This window comes from Periplaneta americana, chromosome 15 (assembly GCF_040183065.1).
Source record: "Periplaneta americana isolate PAMFEO1 chromosome 15, P.americana_PAMFEO1_priV1, whole genome shotgun sequence".
In the NCBI taxonomy this organism is placed as follows: domain Eukaryota; kingdom Metazoa; phylum Arthropoda; class Insecta; order Blattodea; family Blattidae; genus Periplaneta; species Periplaneta americana.
The window spans coordinates 130773993-130794744 of record NC_091131.1 but is presented as its reverse complement, the minus strand read 5'-3'; the positions used below and the strand labels follow the sequence as shown (position 1 = coordinate 130794744).

At 36.1% G+C, this 20752-nt stretch overlaps 1 protein-coding gene across 12 annotated transcripts in view; it reads left to right on the top strand.

The window, feature by feature from the left end:
- LOC138715332 (cytochrome P450 4C1-like) overlaps positions 1–20752 on the top strand; it is a 193411-nt gene that overhangs the window by 159201 nt on the left and 13458 nt on the right. For all 12 annotated transcript variants that reach the window (XM_069848126.1, XM_069848130.1, XM_069848129.1 and 9 more), the window contains 3 exons: positions 7552–7661; positions 8907–8975; positions 15806–15974. In XM_069848126.1, the coding sequence (XP_069704227.1) occupies positions 7552–7661; positions 8907–8975; positions 15806–15974 (348 nt within the window). The remainder of the gene's footprint in view (positions 1–7551; positions 7662–8906; positions 8976–15805; positions 15975–20752) is intronic.

The following is a 20752-nucleotide window of genomic DNA, read 5'->3' as shown; positions in this document are numbered from 1 at the left end:
TAAGTAAACAATACTTAACCAATTAAGTTTTACCCTGCCGTCAAACGTATGATAGGGTCGATTGTCTCATAGATGAGGTGGTACAAAAGAAAACACTCAGCATAAATAATCAACTATCCGTTTACATTTATTAATTAACACTTCCGGTGATTGGAAAATGATCAGAAAGGATGCAGTAGAAATACAGTCACCGATAACTCCACCAATGCATCGAAACTGGCATGCCACTAATCGTCACTGAACTGGCATTCACCATTACACACAATAGTAACACCATCTATACCCACAGATTATAAGTATAAGTAACTTGCTAGACAAGTCCAAACTTGTCGGATGTGGCAGAAAGCACTAATACGAAACCAAACACAACCAATGTAAAATACACACTTGACGAATGCCAGCTTATTCGTGAATTACCTACTAATCTGTATGAAATCAAATATACTTCTACCAATCAAAAGAAACATACAATTACTGATGTAGAAAAACCTGTTATAATCTCTGGTAGGCCAGTCTCAAAACCAAACATCAATGGTCTCTCTTCAACTCTCATGTCTCCGTTATCACACAGCACACCACACCACACCACAGCTCGGCCACGCTTCTGCATGTAGTAAGACACTATCCTCGATCGAGCCCCGACTACAGCAGTACACGTCCCTGCCCGGACTAGGTTATCCGTGATCCCATCACAGATAGCCGCTAAACAAAAACCCCCAGCTCTCCACGGCTGTCACACAACCATACTCTTCGAGCGTCGACCCCAGACTGCACCGCGTCAAGCGTCCCTCTCAGGAGAACCGACGCTAATTAATAATTAATTTGAATAGGGCCAATGAAATTCTAAAGGCCATGTCACGTGAATAATTAAATTTGCTCCTTATACGTGAGAAGTAAGAGACCATGAATGGCGGGAAGAAAACAAGCTATCTATAAAAGGAAGAAAGAGATCTAAAATGGCGGAATAGAATGCCATCTATGAGAAGTAAGGGTTAACTAACAACAAGAAAAATGACATAAATAAGGAAGAAAAAAAAAAAAAGAAAGAAACACAGAGTGCCGAAACTAAAACGGCACACTATTTCACTACTCCTCTTTTTATTCATCTTTTCTTCTCCATTTTTCTGTTTCTTCATTTTTATGTTCTCCTTTTTCAGTTCTTCCTTTTTCTCCTTCCTCTTTCCTTTCTCCATTTTTTTAATTCTCTGTTTCTTCTTTATTACTTAATTTCTATTTTCTTGCTTCATTTCTTGATTTCTCTGTTTCTTCTTTTCTTCTTTAGTGTTTCTTTTCTTTCTATATTCCTTCACTGCTCTGTTTCTTCAACTTTCTTTTCATTTTTCCTTTGTTTTTCTATTTATTTGTTCTTTTATACGTTTCCTCTCTTTCTCGATTCTTTAGGCCTATTTCATCTTTGCTTTTTTCATTTCTCCTTGCTATATTTCTTTATTTCCCTATATCCTCTTTTCTTTTTCTTTTTTTTTTTTGTGTTTCGCAATCCATTTCTGCTTCCGCTGTTGTAGGCAGCAGTTTACCGGCTGATGTTACCGTTTTCCTGCTACAAGTAAAACATACTCAAATCAAGTGTTTAAATCTGAGTCAAAGAGAGGACTATCATAACTTCAGTTTCAACCAAAACTTGTTTAATATCCAATGTCACAGAAATAATACACAGATGTTAATTTTTTCACATTAACAATTTTTTCTCCGTAAACTTAAAAATCGATATTTTTTTCTTCTTGAAATGGCGGTTAGGCCGTTCTTGCGAACATCCACTCAGATGTTTGTTCCATTGCATCCTCGTACACTACAATAACGGCTGGATGTGGCAATCAACAACTTCTTTGAAAGCATTGTACAGTCTTACAAACAATTGCTGGCGCACAGATATTTTCAAAATCCCAGAAAGGTGGCATTGCGCGTCATTGAGGACGAGGGACTAGGTTCACAAGCGAACCACTAGTTGAGATAATCACATTCGTACTGTTTCGTTGTGTGTCGTCCCTAAGTAGCTAGAACAAGTGCCAGGGATAAGCATTTAGAGTAAATAAGTAGCGCGGTAAAGACTGTAAATGAAACAAAGCAAAAGAAGGAAGAAAGAAGAAATAGAGAAAAAAGAATTCCAAGGAATGAATGACAGTAGAATCGAACATGCCACTGACTGCATGGGACGAAGGCTCTCTCTCTCTCTCTCCATACGTGACAGAAATGGTCTGCATGAAGTGATACAATACTCCAGGGCTTACTTAAATCTTGAAATTGGACATTAACTTGATTTAGTTTAAATTAATAAGATGAATTTTGCATTAGTTGTGGAAATAAACCATCTTGTTATGCCCTGTAATTTATAAATGAAGTAATGGGGTGTGAAAATCGTTATTCATTTGCTATATTTGACCTACTTCCTTTTATTAATGTATTATATTCAATCGCCACAATGTTGACTAGGGATGTAGGCTTTCGTAATATCACACACGCACGCACGCGCACGCCCACACACACACACACACACACACACACACAGAGAGAGAGAGAGAGATATATACGTTTTCTGCCCATGGGAAGATCTTTCACTGCTAACCCAGCATTCTCCAATCTTTCCTATTTTCTTCCTTTCTCTTAGCCTCCGCATATGATTCACATATCTTAATGTCGTCTATCATCTGATTTCTTCTGCCCCGAACTCTCCTCCCGTTCACCATTCCTTCCAGTGCATCCTTTTTTCTCCGCCAGTGTCCCAATCAATTCCTTTTTCTCTCTCAGATCAGTTTCAGCGTCATTCTTTCTTCATCAACTCTTTCCAACACAACTTCATTTCCTATTCTGTCTGTTCACTTTACACGCTCATTATTCTCCATATCCACATTTAAAATGCTTCTATTCGTTTCCCTTATGCGCCATATAATGCCACACTCCACACAAAGCACTTCCTTAGTTCTTTTTCCAGAGATCCGCAGAAGACGGTCCTTTTTCTATTAAAAACTTCCTTTGCCATTGCTATCCTCCTCTCGGCTTCCTGGCTGCAGCACATGTTACTGCTTTAAGTATTTTGCAAGTGTTTGAAGCTATTCACTTGCTCTACTGCCTCATTTAGAATTCGCAACTTTACCTTCTTTATTTTTCTTGCGACAACCATGGTCTGCATTTACCTTCATTCCATACTGCTCAGCTGTTATTTAGCACCAGTAGCAAATCCCTTAGCATCATCTCCTCTTCTGCTAACAATGCCATATCATCAGCAGATCTTATGCACTTTATTCTTCTGCCTCCTACTTTTACCCCTCCCATGTTCTGAAAATAGTTCTTCACCAAATCCTCCAAGCATATGTTGAACAGGGTAGATGATAAAGAGCATCCTTGTCGTACTCCTCTCCCTACTTCACTTCCTTCAGACATTTCTTCTATCCTGACTTTGACTCGTTATTCAATATTAGGTTACTGAACAGCCTCCTGTCTTTCCAATACAAACTTATTTTCTTCAAGATGCCCATCAGTTTGTTCCAATTCACTCTGTCAAACGCCTTTTTCTAGGTCCACAAATACTATATATACTTCTTTATTCTTCTGGGCCACGGACCACTTCCCTTCCCCCTCTCTTTCTCTTCTACTATCACAAAGAACTTGCTAATTTCTTAGATACAAACCCTGAATTATGATAATAGGGGAACATAAATATATTGTAAGTTCACAGGGCTAACGGCTAACCTGGTTCTAATGAAGTGCACTGGTAGCAATCTAAAACATGGGGGCATGAGATAGTTACTCTGCCTGCCATTAAAAATTCACTTCACTAAATCCCCAAGGTTTAAAATATATATATATATATATATATATATATATATATATATATATATATATATATCTTTCGCCGATTGTTCGTAGTAGTCCAATTGCATCCCTTGTACCTTTTCCTTTTCTGAAGTCAAACTGCTCTTCTTTCAACTGTCTTTCCATCTTAGAATATAAACGTCGATTCAGTATTCGCAGAAGAATCTTCGCCGAGTGCGATATCAGGTTGATAGTTTTGAACTCCTTACACTTCTTGCCATTAATTTTCTTCGGTATTGGTAGCATTGTCTCCGTAAAATCTTCAGGCCATTCGCCTTTCTCATATATTTCGTTGCATAATGATAGAATTTCCTTCTTGTCTTCATCCAAGCATTTCACTAACTCAATAGGGATTCCATCAACTCCTGTTGCTTTCCCATTCTTCATTTCGCTAAGCGCTAGTTCAACTTCTTCTCTTAAAATAGAAAATTCTTTTTCGTCTTCTGATATGGTTGCTTCGTCTTCTATGGCTAACTTATTTGGACGATTCCCTGTCCCATATAACTCTTCTACATATTTTTGTTATTTCATTTTCTATTTCGTCTTCTATCAACCACATGGATTTCCTGTTCTTATTTGTGAAATCGAAACATGTAACTTCACGGTACATTAAATTCTATCTTCCTTTTCTCTCTAGATTCTCTACTTCTTCTACTGAATTCACACAAACAGAAAATGATGAGCACTAATCATCTTAGACTTTTACACTTACAGCAGTTGCTCAAAATGCCAAAATGCGGTGACACACTTCTGAGTATGTTGAACTACTGTTCGAGCAACGTTTGCGAAAGTGTCCTCAGCGATTGCATCACATGCAGTTTCAATTTCTTCCCGAAGTGCTGCCAGAGTAGCTGGTTTTCTGCGGTATACAACATTCTTAAGAATCCCCCGTATGATAGATAAAAGTTCAACGGAGTTAGATCCGGAGAACGCGGTGGAAACTCAATCGGACCTCTTAGTCCTATCCACTGCCCTGGAAGATTGTTATCAAGGTACGCACGTACATCTTAGTGGTAATGTGATGGTGTATCATCCTGTTGGAAGTAAAATTTCTCATTTCCATAGAGTGTACGAATGGCGGGTAAGATGGATGTGCGTAACATGTTCAGATACACTTAGCCAGTTACTGTTCCATCAAAAAGGAATGGTCCAATTAGACCCTAGATGACAACCCATACCAAACATTAATTTCAGGTAAATTAACAGCCTTTTCCACAAACACATGTGGATTGTTTGCACACCAGTAGACACAGTTATGCCAGTTAACAGTTCCGTTCAACTTAAATTGTGCCTCATCGGACCAAACAACTTTCCCTACGAAGGCCTCACCCTCTTGCACCATGTTCCGAAACCACTCACAGTACTGCATTCTCCGATCAGGGTAATCTTCATTTAATGGATGCAAAAGTCTTGGGATGAAAACTTTCAACTTTGCTATTTTTATAATACTACGTAGGCTGGTTCTGCTAATCCCAGTCTCACGTGCACATTGCTTTGTAGATTTCTGCAGTGAGTGCTCAAAACGTTCCAAAACAATACGCGAGGACGAGGAGCTTGTTGATGTGCGAGGTCTCCCAGATCTGTCCTTGTAAACATCGCATACGGTACCATGAGTCTCAAATTTGTCACGAATGCGTGCAATTGTTAATCGCGTTGGTGATTCAGTTTCCTACGCACGTCTCCATTGCCTGCCGTTGAACTTCAACAACATTCTCGGTTCTCTAATACCACTTCAGAATTGATAATCTTGGCTCCATTTTGTTGTTGATTGACCTGTCGCGCAGCAACGCTAACATAAAGTATGCGAATCTAATCTGTTTACAGGACATCATACTACACATTACCGTTGTTTTCGGTCCAACTTTGAAACACCCATTAAATAGATATTTCCTGTCAAAGTGTGTATACATTTTTTCGGCACGCTCTGTGTGTGTATGTATATATATATATATATATATATATATATATTAAAACGGCTAGTAATGGCGGATAGTGAGTGAGTGCACAAATATATGTTCTTGACTTAGTGGTGATTCTTTAAGGTGTTGTAGAAAGTTGTATTAATAAAACAGTGTTTGTTAGTGAATTCTAAGATACTTTTTTGTTTCAATTAAAGTTATTAATTAGTTTTTTTTTCGCTGGTCTTAAAATTTCGTCTGTATACATATTTCTGGTGGCATGAAAGAGAAGGCCTGATGACCTTAACACCACCAGAATAAATAAATTTATTATTATTATTATTATTATTATTATTATTATTATTATTATTATATTTGGTTTTTATTCTCCAAGTGGAGTATTGACTCACAGGTGTAGGATATAAGTTTTTCCACTTCAACAAAAAAATAAATGCAGACAGATAACGTTTATAAAAATTAGAGACGTTATTTTAAAAGAATTAAACTCCTCACTTGACCGGGAATTGAATCAGGCTCCAGATATCGCAAGCCAGTATGTTACTGACTGCTCCACCGGGGCAAATGTTACAAAGACGTCACGAAGAGAGCTTACAAATTTACTGGTGTGAATCGCTCTTCAATACTTTTCACCAGCAAGAGTTGCGTCATCAATTGTTTCTAAGACTGTACCTACTAGTACACTCGCTCACAAAGACCTGCTGTTTGTTGAAACTCTTGTGCAACGGCATGAATTCCTGCAAGTAGATCTTCCCCTTACTCTACACCAGTCTCGTAAATATGTCTCTTCTTGTGGGCCCACGGAAACAGTCGAGTGAATTTAAATCTGTCGATAGTGGAGGCCAAGCAATTCGACCGCCTCATTTTGCACGTGATGTTCGACATCGTCTGGGAAATATGGATAGACTGAAGCTTGAAATGTAACTTGATTTGAATTTGTTTCCTTATATCACTGAAACGGTACGTTTAACTTGCGAATTGGTTTCCTATTCAAAATGTTACGTACTCATTGCTCTCTACAATGCCTAAGAGATTGTAAAGGATATTTCTAAAAATACAGTATATATATATATATATATATATATATATATGAAGTGTATCTCTGCCAGCTCTTGATTTGAATACATGTCGCACAGTCTAACGCATACACAACACTGAATGTAACCTTCGCCTCGGAACGAACTGTCAGAGTGCACTCTTAATGTCTCCTTTGACGGCAACGACCTGCGGAAAGAAAAACGTTCCGGTGAATTTCAATGTTGTGAAGGCCATAACTCGGAAATAAAGGATTTCCGGACACATGTTGTAATGAACTATTTTGATTGTCTACATGTGGGAAATACATACCTGAAATTATGCCCCGTATTTTTTAAACACCCTGAATATATTATTTTATTGGGTTATTTTACGACGCTGTATCAACATCTAGGTTATTTAGCGTCTGAATGATATGAAGGTGATAATGCCGGTGAAATGAGTCCGGGGTCCAGCTCCGAAAGTTACCCAGCATTTGCTCGTATTGGGTTGAGGGAAAACCCCGGAAAAAACCTCAACCAGGTAACTTGCCCCGACCGGAATTCGAACCCGGGCCACCTGGTTTCGCGGCCAGACGCGCTGACCGTTACTCCACAGGTGTGGACTATATATATATATATATATATATATATATATATATATATATATATATGCATATTTAGAATCCTGTTTATTGGTAGAAGTATTTCTCGAGAAATGAGTAGATTTCTTGTCTGTTGATTTGTTAATTGCAAGATGTTTACATTCACCTTGGAATTTGAAATGTTTGCAGGAGCTAAACGTCGACTGGCGTTCCTAGACTTGCTTTTGTTGTCGTCACTGGAAGACAACAAGCTCACTGATGAGGAAATACGAGACGAGGTCAACACGTTCATTTTTGAAGTAAGAATTATAAATTTAAAATAAAAAGTGGAAGGTTACAATGTACACACATTTTATCTAACGCGACACGTTGTTTGAAAACAATAATATTAAACTGATTTCATGCAGAAAGGTGCATATTGAGCCTTCGAAACTGCCTATTTATAACAGTTACGATGCCTTCTTTTTAAAGGACAATATTTTTTCCTTTTGGATTTATTTAATAATTTATATGCCTACTATTTGAACTGTTCATATACGATTACATACAGTTTACGGAGTGATTCACTTGCTTCTTATTAGTAAGATATATGCAAATTTGAATTTTATTTTATTACCACGAAATTACGGTAGGCCTACTGGTACCTACCAGTTTCTAGGAGTTTTGAATGTAGGGTTAGATGTGAAAATTCTATACCTCTAGGGTGGGTAATTCCTTAATTAAAAAATGTAACTCTGTATTTTGGGGTGTGGAGGAGGTTTTATCTAGGAAATTTAGCACCCGTTGATCGACACTTTCTTCGTCTTGAAATGTTAATGCAGAAAACACCTACATACAGTATGACAGGTTAGATTGTTGTTGTTTAGTCAACTGTCCGAAAACAGGTCTGAATCTTACAAGTGATACCAACAAGACACCATTTATGTGTGGCAACAAGACCAGGAGATAGTGGGGTAGGATGGCCAGTTCCTTTCCCCTTCCATTGCATACATCGCCGATTAACTACATATTACATTGATCAGACTTCACATGAATACAAACAATTTATTGTTCTTCCTCTGACACATATCGTCAAGCGAGATGTACTGCCTGATAATAGATGTATTTATCAACCAGAACGTCAATCAGAGGGAAGGATAACTTATATTAAAAATTAATAACGTATTTTATTTATTTTTTATTTATTTACTTATTTATTTGTTTGTTTGTTTATTTTGGCATTAATATATTTTTGTATTTCCTTCTTTATGTATTTGTTTATCTATTCGTTTATTTATTTGTTTTATAATTTATTTACTTAATTATTTCGTTATCTATTTATTTGTATTTATTTATGTTTGGTTTTTATTTAGTTTTATTTATTTACTAGTTTATTTATTATTATTTATCTATTTATTGCCAGTCAGCAATGCACAACTTCTTGTGATATTTGCTGTAAAAATGTAAGTTCCTCCTTATATCGATGACTCGTAATTTTTGCGCACGGCTATAATGTGCTTAAATGAAATAAAATTGATGTTTGATTTACTGTTTGTATTGTACAGGGACATGATACAACTTCTTCTGGGATTTCCTTCGCCTTGTGGGTCTTGGCGAAATATCAAGATGTGCAGGTAAATACAATACCTACATCAGTGGCGTGCGGTGCAATTGTATGTGAGGGAAGCAATAACGCAAATTTTTATATGCGTAGTACAAAACTAATAGCAGCCAAATCACCTAAATATATTTGAAGGCCAAAGCAATTCTTTTCTCTTTAGCAGCAAAATCATCGATGACCTGGCTTAGAAAAAGTCCTAATTACTGCAAATGATTTCCAGTAATTTCCTCTCTATAGAGAGTAATGATAATCTGGATATTCTATCTTCCACTTGAGAATTTCTGATGTAGGATTTTGTTATTTTTAGTGCAGAAAAAGAACGTTCAAACGTTCAATCTCAGCATTACTTGCAGGAATTGTACGAGTAATAATGAGTTCGCATAATTTTGTAAGTTGAAATAGCGCACTATCAATCTTCATTGTTTTTAAGTAATACAGAAGTTCACTCGCATGTTTGTTCTTCAAGTCTCCATTGCAACAACACACACTCAACTCACTTCTTAAATGAGGAAAATCGAAGTGTTGACCATAAACTCATGTCAATGATGAAAAAGCAATTTCAGGTAACACTTTGTCACGATTCAGTTTTATTAATTCAAGAAATTTCAACTTCTCTAGGTTCTGAAACCTCACATCAATTTGATTGACAACATTATCCAAAATTTCAAAGTATAATTTACTTTTCTGGAGCATTTTTCTACGTCTTCTACATTATCCAGCACTGATCGTTTGCTCTGTGGTTTAGTTGTTTGTTCATCAGAAGAAGTTTCGGAAAACATTTCCTCGAACTCCCCTTTTCTGATGGCTATTTATTTTCTTCAGCTTCGGCCACTTTATGGATACAAAACAAGATGTCATTGATTTTGTTTGTAAAATTTAGAAAAGAACAGTACTTATTGAAAACAAATTTTTAAATGAAGTAAGTAGAAATTGATGGTAAAATCTTTTAGAAAAGGAATAAACCTTCGAGCGGCAATGTAAGTTTCGTTATCCCAACCATCTGGATTTTAAATTATATTTTCATTTTTCAAACATTGTGATTAATTCAGATTAATACACATACATGGTGTCTACAAGACGACTGTTGTAGATTCACCTTGTTGGTGCGACTTTTGGAAACTTCTTTTTCTCTGCTTGGTCTAAACAATGAGCCCTCTTTGATGATTTTGAGAAAAAAGATGAGAAACCGTTAAAAGTTTTGAAAAATACATTACACTCCTTAATGCATGACACAGACTGTTTAAGCACAAAGTTAATTTTATGAACCATACAATGAATGAATGAATATGACTTCCGGAAACTTGCCTCTGACTTTAGCTTGTAGGCCGTTAATTTCACTCAACATGACCGTCGCACAGTCATATGTTTGAGCCACTATTTTACTACCAAAATCATACTGAACTATACAGTCAATAACCCAATCTGCTAATGCCGAAGCAGTTCGATCAGCTCTCACATCCGAGTATCCTACAAATCGTTCTTGTACTACTCCATCACTAGTGTCCACACCTGTGGAGTAACGGTCAGCGCGTCTGGCTGCGAAACCAGGTGGCCCGGGTTCGAATCCCGGTCGGGGCAAGTTACCTGGTTGAGGTTTTTTCCGAGGTTTTCCCTCAACCCAATACGAGCAAATGCTGGGTAACTTTCGGTGCTGGACCCCGGACTCATTTCACCGGCATTATCACCTTCATATCATTCAGACGCTAAATAACCTAGATGTTGATACAGCGTCGTAAAATAACCCAATAAAATAAAATAAAAAAATCCATCACTAGTTACATATCTAAGTACTTGTACAACTGAGAGTTGCGATTGGCTTCGATTATGAATCGTCTCATTTACCCAGTGGGGGCTCGTGAACTTGTGGATTGGGAGAGCTGCAGTAGATTTCGCTACATACAAATTTCACTTCTTGATACCATTACTAATAAGTATAGGACAAAAATAAATGCACTACGTATCGAAAAACCAAAACTTCCGGACTTAGTTGGGAGATGTCTGTGGCATCATTTGCTAATCGCTAAAAAGAAAACTAATACCATCGATTTCAGTCTGAATTTCTGATCGGCAGACACTCAACTTGCAATCTACCAGTTCATTCTGAATTGTCTTAGAATTAATTACCTTTAAACAGTGGCATGTTCAAAATGATTTTTGAGAGGCTCGTTTAGATTACTCACGAACTGTAGCAACCCACGAAACACACCAGGGTTCTTCGAATCGTTTTTTCATCATGTCCCCTAAGGGGAAGTTCATATTGGCCACAAAATTTGATACAATCAATATTTTTTTTTTTATAATTTCACAATTTTTTCTCACTTCTTGATTATGTTTGAGAATTTTTGTTCTGTTCGTTTCACTTAATTGCACAGCAGTATGAGTTGCGTAACATAGCCAGTGAAACAACATTTTTCAAGTGAGACTGCGAAGATTCGTGCATTTTGCTTTTTAGGGGCAAATGTCCTAAATCTGTCACACCACTCCTAGTCCATGCAGGATCACCACCGAAGAGGAGGCAAGGAAAACAAAATATAGATTTTTTTGTTCACATCCACGTAACCACAAATGCTTAGCGTAAATTGTTATACTTCCTTACATATATGCACTATTTCGGCTGGATGAAGTTTAAGTAAGATTTAAGTCGGGTAACGGTCAACCCTTTAATTTCACTTCATTACATCAATATTCTCCACAAGGGAAAGTTGAGAAATATAAAATTAATATTCTGTAATTCACACACACTCATGCTTGCAAATTTGCACTGGTTAAGTTACGGTATTAAGACGTCACACCAAAGCAACACTCAGATATACTGATGGTCAACAATTTTCTAAAACTGGAAAAGAAGTCTCTTTTCATATTTTACGTGCTATATCAAAAGGATTCTACTCGTGCAATCATTTTGAGTTAAGGCAAATATTAGGTTCTTCTAGAGGCTGGATATATACGTAATAATAAGGCAAAAGAGAATATTAATTTATTTATATAACTCGATAAGATTCTACAACAATAAGTATGTGAAAAGAAAATAAAAATTTTGTCAGTAAGTTTCAAGGGAATAGAGAATCCATTTGACGCAGCATTACAATAGCGGTGCGGGAGGAGAGGAAAGAACCCTTGTGGCCTGGCTCTGCAAGTCACTGCAGCGAGATATGGGTTTTAAACAGCGGCAGTTTCCCTCTGCTTCCCTTCACCTCTCTACCCCCTGACCGTGCAAGACACACTCTCTATGAGCTGACCACCCTGCAGATCCCAGAACGACTTTGAATGCAGTGTCAATTCCAATACAGTCGACGCGCAAAAAGATTATGCATAAGATAATAGTACATATTCCCGGCCAGATGAAATATAAAGCAATTTACCAATAAAATCTGTAACAATTCTTCTACAAATTAAAATAAATATTATTCTTATTTTCCTGTCAAAGCAGGGAGTGCTGCAGCTCCGCAGCTCTTATGGACGAGCCGCCCCAGCATCTACCATTATTGCAACAAATGGGGCATTGCAGACTTCTTTTCTAATTTCTACTATAATTACATTACTTATTGATTCAATCAGATCGTTTTGAATTCGATTAGATAAACCTGTAAATACATTACTATCCTAATGTGGACATTCAATATAGGGTTGTATTTCCTTAATACTGTAAATTAACTAATTCAACATAATTACCTCTGTCAACTGAATTACCGCTTTCGTCACGACCAAGGAGGGCCAGTTCTCTCTTTCCTAAATGGCAAACAATATTAATATTAAGAGTTTAACTATCTCTCTGTTTTCCTTCACCTTCTCGTTATGTTGCAATGTTGCCAGGCACTTTTGATTGTCAAGTTGAAAATCAACTCTAGATATGCCAAATGTTGCAAATTGTATTGTTTAAACAATATTGGACTGAGAGTTTTCATGTCGTTGCGGGGGAGTCGTCAAGCCCTGTCTCACTAATGTACACTTACTTACTTACTTACTTACTTACTTACTTACTTACTTACTTACTGGCTTTTAAGGAACCCGGAGGTTCATTACCGCCCTCACATAAGCCCGCCATTGGTCCCTATCCTGAACAAGATTAATTCAGTCTCTACCATCATATCCCACCTCCCTCAAATCCATTTTAATATTATCTTCCTATCTACGTCTCGGCCTCCCCAAAGGTCTTTTTCCCTCCGGCCTCCCAACTAACACTCTATATGCATTTCTGGATTCCCCCATACGTGCTACATGGCCTGCCCATCTCAAACGTCTGGATTTAATGTTCCTAATTATGTCAGGTGAAGAATACAATGCTTGCAGCTCTGCGTTGTGTAACTTTCTCCATTCTCCTGTAACCTCATCCCTGTTAGCCCCAAATATTTTCCTAAGAACCTTATTCTCAAACACCCTTAATCTCTGTTCCTCTCTCAAAGTGAGAGTCCAAGTTTCACAGCCATACAGAACAACCGGTAATATAACTGCACTAATGTACAGTATGTGTGTATGTATGTATGTATGTATGTATGTATGTATGTATGTATGTATGTATGTATCACTTGCGTGATTCGAGTTTCGAATATTGCGGATAGATAGCAGGACTGTGACCCATTTTCAAGTTGCACACCATTTCGGCGTCCCACATTATGCATGTTGTGTATTTGTGATGAGTTATGTCGTATAATATGGTGAGTGTATGTGTAAGTCTAAGTGTTCGGGTAATTGTAGTATAGGGAAAGGGTGAGGATAATGATGATGATGAAGGTGAGGAAGGGAGAAGGGGAAACCCAGTGCAAGTACGTAGCCTAATCCTGTCGAATAGCAGCAGGGGCCGTCAGGATTAACGTCCCCATCCGACGGACGAATACTATCACAATAGTGACATATGCCTTCTCTTCATATGCACTGCGGAGAGATTTGGGATTTAACCTAGGCATATTGGTGCACAATTTATTGATTAGAAGTTGTGCACTGCCATCTGTCCTAGTCCCGAGGTAGAAATTTTACATGAAAATTTCTGATCCCACCGGGAATCGAACCCGGCCGTATCACTAATGTTAAAACAGCTATATTAATGATCCATTCGATCAGAACATACTACTGTAGGTATAGAAATTTTATATTTTTACAGAAAGTTTATGCATTCCTTCTGAGTGCACTGATTGATTTTGATGAAAAATATCTAATAGAAATAGATATGATTTTTATAAACCTCTAAAATAAAAAAAAATCAAAGATTTTATTTTTTTAAATAAACTATTAGAGCAAACTTAATCAAAAGAATTCCAGATTATCACAATGGCATCTGAAGTTATGGTAAACGTGTCATGCAGATGGACCTAGTAGTTTCTAAGAAAACGGGTCATTTATGTTGAACAATGTAGTTTTAAGTAAATCACGTTTGAAGTAAAAAATTTCCATAAACTCATCTAATAAAGAAAATATATTTTAAAATTCTCTTGGTTAGTAGTCTTCTTCTTCATCCTGCTCACCTAATGCTGCCCTTCTTCTCTTGGAGCTTGCCTCGTTGGTTGTGTTTGTTCCTGCGATCTCTGCCTTCCGAATTAGCAAAGTGTTCAAGTTCGCCATGTTTTTCAATGTATTATATCTTATTTGAATACTTAGATCCTTCAAAACTTGTATTCTTGCAGTTTATCCATCATTAAATGTGACTACAGCACGTAGTACACAACGTTCCAACGTTGACATACCAACAACCACATTTTTTTTGGACTCTGTACCAAACAACGTTATTGAACGATTCAATAGTATTCCGAGTTCTTCCTCTCAAACATTTTTTTAGTAAATCAGGATGGGCAATATCTTGAAACAGGCTTTATGAAGCATTAATTTTACTATAAAACAAGTCAAACTACAGCCTTCTGAGGCAACTAGTTTCTAAGATGTCAATTTTTTTTTCATTTTGGGTCTAGATGACTCCCTTTGAATCTTTTATGAAGATTGTTTACGTCACTGAAGCCAGTATTGTTTTATACATTTGTTTTTCGTTATTAGACAAAATACATGACCTACAAAGCAATTTCCCTATAATGCAGTAACCGCATAGCCACCCTGTTTTACTATACTGCTGTAAATTAAACTTCCTCACGCATGACTCTGTAAGTTCTTTCAGATCGCACGTTGGTCGCCCAATGTCAATAATTCTTTTGTTTTCAAAAAAGTCCCGAGAACAAAATCCATGTTTTAAAAGTTTACACTCGGGAAGTTGAGATTTCATTGTTATTAGAAACTGCTCTGAACACTAAAGTCTGGTTCACAATAGACCTGGAACGGAAACGACATCGAGAACGGAAATAATGTTAAAATAAATGTATTTAAATGTGAACATTCACAATAATTGTGAACATTCACAATAATCAACCGATAAAATATTTATTGTCAGACAGGAACGGCACACAATTTATGTAAATGGAGCCCAAAAACGTTATTTTGCACACAAAGAGAACTTTATAATTTCCAATACCTCTCACAAGGAAGCAGCTGACATAATACTAGTTGTGGGCGGAGTGGCGAAGTCTTCCGAAGTTCGAATGGAAATAAAGGATTTCACCTTGACCAGAACGGCACTTTGAGCTAATGATAAGAATAAAAGAATCCGCCTCGACCAGGACAGGCGCTCAGAGAAAGAATTTTGTGACATTTTAAGATTAGAGAATTCATAGTTATCACGATTAAAATATCATTTCTGCAATAAATTCCTTATTTTCGCTTTATGAACAGGGAAAGCAATATTTCCCTTGCCTTCCATGTACGGCACGCCACTGCAATATAATAAGGTGATTCTTGTCCCTTTAGTATCAACACATAAACTTTGCGACATTGGAATTCACGCAAGTTACATTTTGATATTTACAGGAGAAAGTTGTACAAGAGCTGCATACAATTTTAGGAGACTCTGATCGTGAAATGGAATTCAGCGATCTACAAGAAATGAAATACCTCGAGCAAGTAATTAAGGAAACCATGAGAATTTATCCAAGCGTCCCCATTTATGCGCGTTCACTGAAAGAAGACGTTACTCTTGGTAAGTAGTAGTTTTATTAGAACGATTAGTAATGTTGATAGTAGCAGTAATAGCATAAATAATGGAGATAGTGCGATATTAATAAAATTATCGGTAATTCTACAAAATAATTAGACTAAAGAAAGCACCATTTTTTTTTACAATAATTGCGTGCCATGAAAATTATGGAGTACTAAGCTCGTGACTTTACGTTTCCGGTACCCAACACTTTCCACAGAATAACCTAGAATAGGGTGACCAGACGTCCCGTCTTCAACGGGATTGCCCATTTTTTCAGCCTCTTATCCCCTGTCCCGAGAAAATTATGCTCGGGACGCCAAATGTTCCGTTTTTTTATAATGGCGTCCAGTTTCCCTAAATTATTGTTAAAATATTTATTTTTATTTTATTTTATTTAATAATCACGTAAAACATTGATTAATTCTGTACTGGTTCCATCAGATGTCACCATAATGAATTCAATTCGATAATCGATACCTCAAAGCTTAGGTCGACAATCAAACGGTTTTGATAATTCTACCACCATATATCGAGCAAACATTGAACATTGGTAGGAGTGTTATGTTAAATTACTGAGAGATGGGCTGAAACATTAGAAATTATGAAAGACAAAGACATTAGTTTTACAAGCATAATTCAGATTGTAAGTTTTGTGTTAGGAATACCTGGCACCAATGCATCATCATGAAGAGTGTTTTCATTGATGAATTCGATTTGGTCTGACGAAAGGAATCAGTTTTCAGTTAAAACCATAAAGACCATGTTAGGCCTAATCACAAAATGTCATTTAAAAATGAGTTTTGCATGGACTTCATAGTCACCTGAAAGAAAGGGCAACACAGAAATATGATACAGATTGTACATTTGACCTTCATGGAGAAGGTAATACATATGAGGCCAAAAATGTTGTTATGAAAGAAGTTCAGAATACAGTGACATGGATATGATGTACTACCACAGTCTAGCATATTTAGTCACGAAGCTCAACATGTAATAAATATGCATGCATAGGTAGTTGCTAACCACTAGGATCGCTACTTCGCCTCATTACAGACAATGCGAAATAGTACCTGCATAGTCTATTGTTCCTAGCAACCTCAACAACTCAAGCTTCGTGACTGTATATACTAGGCTGTGGTACTACCCTAAGTTCCAATTAACCTGAAGTATTTTTAAACAGATAAGTTAATCTAATTAATCCAGACTAATTGCAATATAAAAATTGTCAACAATGACTTAAGCCGAGTATCCATGCTACTCTCTTATGTACTTGCATAATTATTATAGCCTAGTTATTGTGAACAGTGTAGTATTTAGTACTTTAAAATAAGTAAAACTGGACCTTATTGCTCACTGAAATTATATAAACACAAGTAATAATGAATGTTTAGATAAAATGTTGATTCATGTCAACTTCAATAAGTTTCCCGTTTTTTTATTTTAGAAAAAATCTGGTCACCCTAACCTAGAACGACTCACCTTTCGAACACAGTAATTAATAAAATGAATATATCACCGTCACATTGTTCACATGACTGCATTAAGATGCTTTTTGCTGGTGCGGCCCAGGCCCCCAAAGAGGTAATATGACGCCGCCTACCAAAATTCACTTCTATTACGTCATTACTTTAAAGTAATTCACCCGGACCTATGAAGCAAACTTAAATACCTACATTACGTATCTCATAAATACGTGCCTTGTTAGCTAAATGGCTAACATATGCATGTATGTATGTATTTATTAACACTACAATTGGGTATACACCCGGTGGCAGTGATATATAATATACAATAATTACAATTACATGAAATAAAATAAAATAAACGTAAATCTATAAATAGTAGATGCAATAAACCTAGGACTATAAATAAAAACTATTCTATAATAACGCCTACGATAAGCAAAACTAAATCTAACTTATAAGTACTTCTATTTCACCCAACTATTACCAATTTAAATAATTACATATTACATTAATTAATTACATACCAACTTAATTACATATCATCTTAATTAATTACATATCACCTTAATTTATTTACACATCAAATAAATTACATATAATCTTAATTAACTACATATCAACTTAATTAATTATATATCAACTCAATTAGTTACATGACACAACTTAAATAATTACACTGCACCTCCAATTACATTTTCCTCTTGCACTAGTTCCAGAGGACGCTGGTAAGTAATGTATAACAAAAATTTGGAATTATTATGTGCGTTGTGATCAGTGGCGATTCCTCCATGAAGGATATGAGGTTGATCCTACAGTTCAATTTCGTGCCTCTGAGGATAGAAAACATTTTAATTACAGATTTTGATTTTTAATGCGTCCCGACGTAATAATTTTCTTCAAACTTCCACTTTCTGTCGTAAGTTGTCGCCACTGCACATCTCATACCTTAGAAATACTTTCCGAGGAACCATTCAAATATCTTACAGCAAACGGTTTCTTTCTGGCAGTGAGGTTATGGACAGGAGAGGGTAGGGAGTGCAGGGTATGGCTTAACTTTAACCGCGTTTGAGGATGTGACCGTATATCCTAATACTATGACCCTTTTTTCTGGGTGATAGAGACCTTTTCAGAGACTACAATACGAATTTGCAGCCTCCTTAAATGCAGTTCACTGATCATTTTAAAAGATCAGAATAAACGAAATAATAAATAATTTAATGATATAATATAAAAAATAAAATGAATAAAAACCAAAATTACATGAAAATAAACTATAATAAAACACAAGAATTAACAGGATTTTCAGATGACAGCACGGCCGAAAGAATATCTGAAGTTGTATTTCATCATTTAGAAGAATCTAACTGTAGCAAGAAATTAATTGCGTATGCTCTATTATTATTATTATTATTATTATTATTATTATTATTATTATTATTATTATTATTATTATTATTATCATTGTTATTATTAGTTTCTGTCTTGGTCATCAGTCATCAATCTCAAATCCTACATACAAAACATATCACGAGTCGCCACTGGTTATGATTATAGAATTACAGATGATAGACACAGAAGGCCAGAAGATACGACAATAAATTGGAGAGGAGATAGGAAGAGATACGAAATTGACAGAGCCGTCTGTAGTAACTTAATGAAATTTTCATATTATGACGTACCATGTTAAAAAAGAACAAACATTACGATTTAGAAAATTGGTGTCAAGGGTTCAAGTGAAAAAGGAAAGGGTCAAGGGAAACGGGCTAGGAGTGAGGGTAATAGGAGTGTGGCCAAGAAGGTTTGTTACGTGGAGAAATGTTGTGTGAGTATTGTACGTATGTCTTGAAACCAGAATTGTAATTGAATAAAACTGAGAATGGACAAAAAACAATAATAGTGAGTTAATCTTGTAATGATGATTGTTATTGTATAGGGGAGGATAGTAATCTAATTTAGGGTGAAGGGGGAATAGTCAGAAATTAGAGGAAGAAGGAGGGTGGTCGTTAGAATAGATAGGGTTAGAAATGTGGTAAGTTATGGGCAGGAATATAATTTTGAAAACTGGTCAGTTTAGTATAGAAATCTGATAGTGATGGTGAGTTCCTGAATACAGAAATGTGAAGGGCTTGGCCCATCAACCACTTGGATTTAATGACAATAAATCATATATCATGTCATGTCATGTCATGTCATGTCATGTCATGTCATGTCATAACATAACATATGCCGTACCGACTTTTTTTTTACGACTGATGTGAAAATATGGCGGCGATATATCCATCCATTGCTATTACAGGCTACGTGCAAGAGGTGAATAGTTCTAGATCATTCTGTGGACTGGAAAATATTAGGTGCCCGAAAATAAAACCATCTGCATAATACTATTCGTAGTGTGCAATTGTAAAAGAGCACAGTTCTTCTGTAGAAATACTGTATTATTATTATTATTTTTATTTTTATTATTATTATTATTATTATTATTATTATTATTATTATTATTATTATTATTATTATTATTATTATTATTATTATTGGTTGTTGTTGTTTTTGCTGTAAAGTTTCGTTATTTCATTAGGTACGTATTTACTCACATGCTCATGGAACGTTGTTTTTTCGTCAAATAGAATTTTAACAACAATGCTGTATAATGGTTAGTTTGAATGTCAGTTACGTTCCAACCCTTGAGGTGGACGGACGTCTCGTCTCTCAATCTTGTTGAGCAGCGGTGTTCCGACTACTGTGCTCGCGGTTTGTTGTTCTTGTTTTGTTTGAATTATTTTGATTAGCAATGGCAAGTAAAATCTGTAGGAAGAATACTATTAAAGCAGTGTTTAATAAAGATCAACAACGTCCTACTGCATACGAAATACACCAATGGTTAGAAGAAAATATCAACGTTCGAGAAGATGAATTGGACACAATACAACTAGTGAGTAAACAGAATGCAGTGTACATAAAATTCAATAATCAACTTAGCTACGAGAAACATCTTCAACTACACACCGGAACTTCAACAATCCAGCTAATGAATGGTGCAACAACAACTGTAAACATAACAGCAGGTGAGTTTGATACTACTACAGTTAGAATATTAAACGTGCCACCAGAAGTGCCAAATGACAGAATTATGCATGTTTTGCAAACTTACGGGAAAGTGCAAGAAATAATAAATGAAAAGTGGTCCAAAAAATATCGATTTCAGGTGGATACTGGTATTAGACTAGTGAATATGCAAATTAACAAGCAAATTCCATCTACATTATATATTGCTGGCTATGAGGCTTATGTTGTCTATCCAGGTCAAGAACAAAC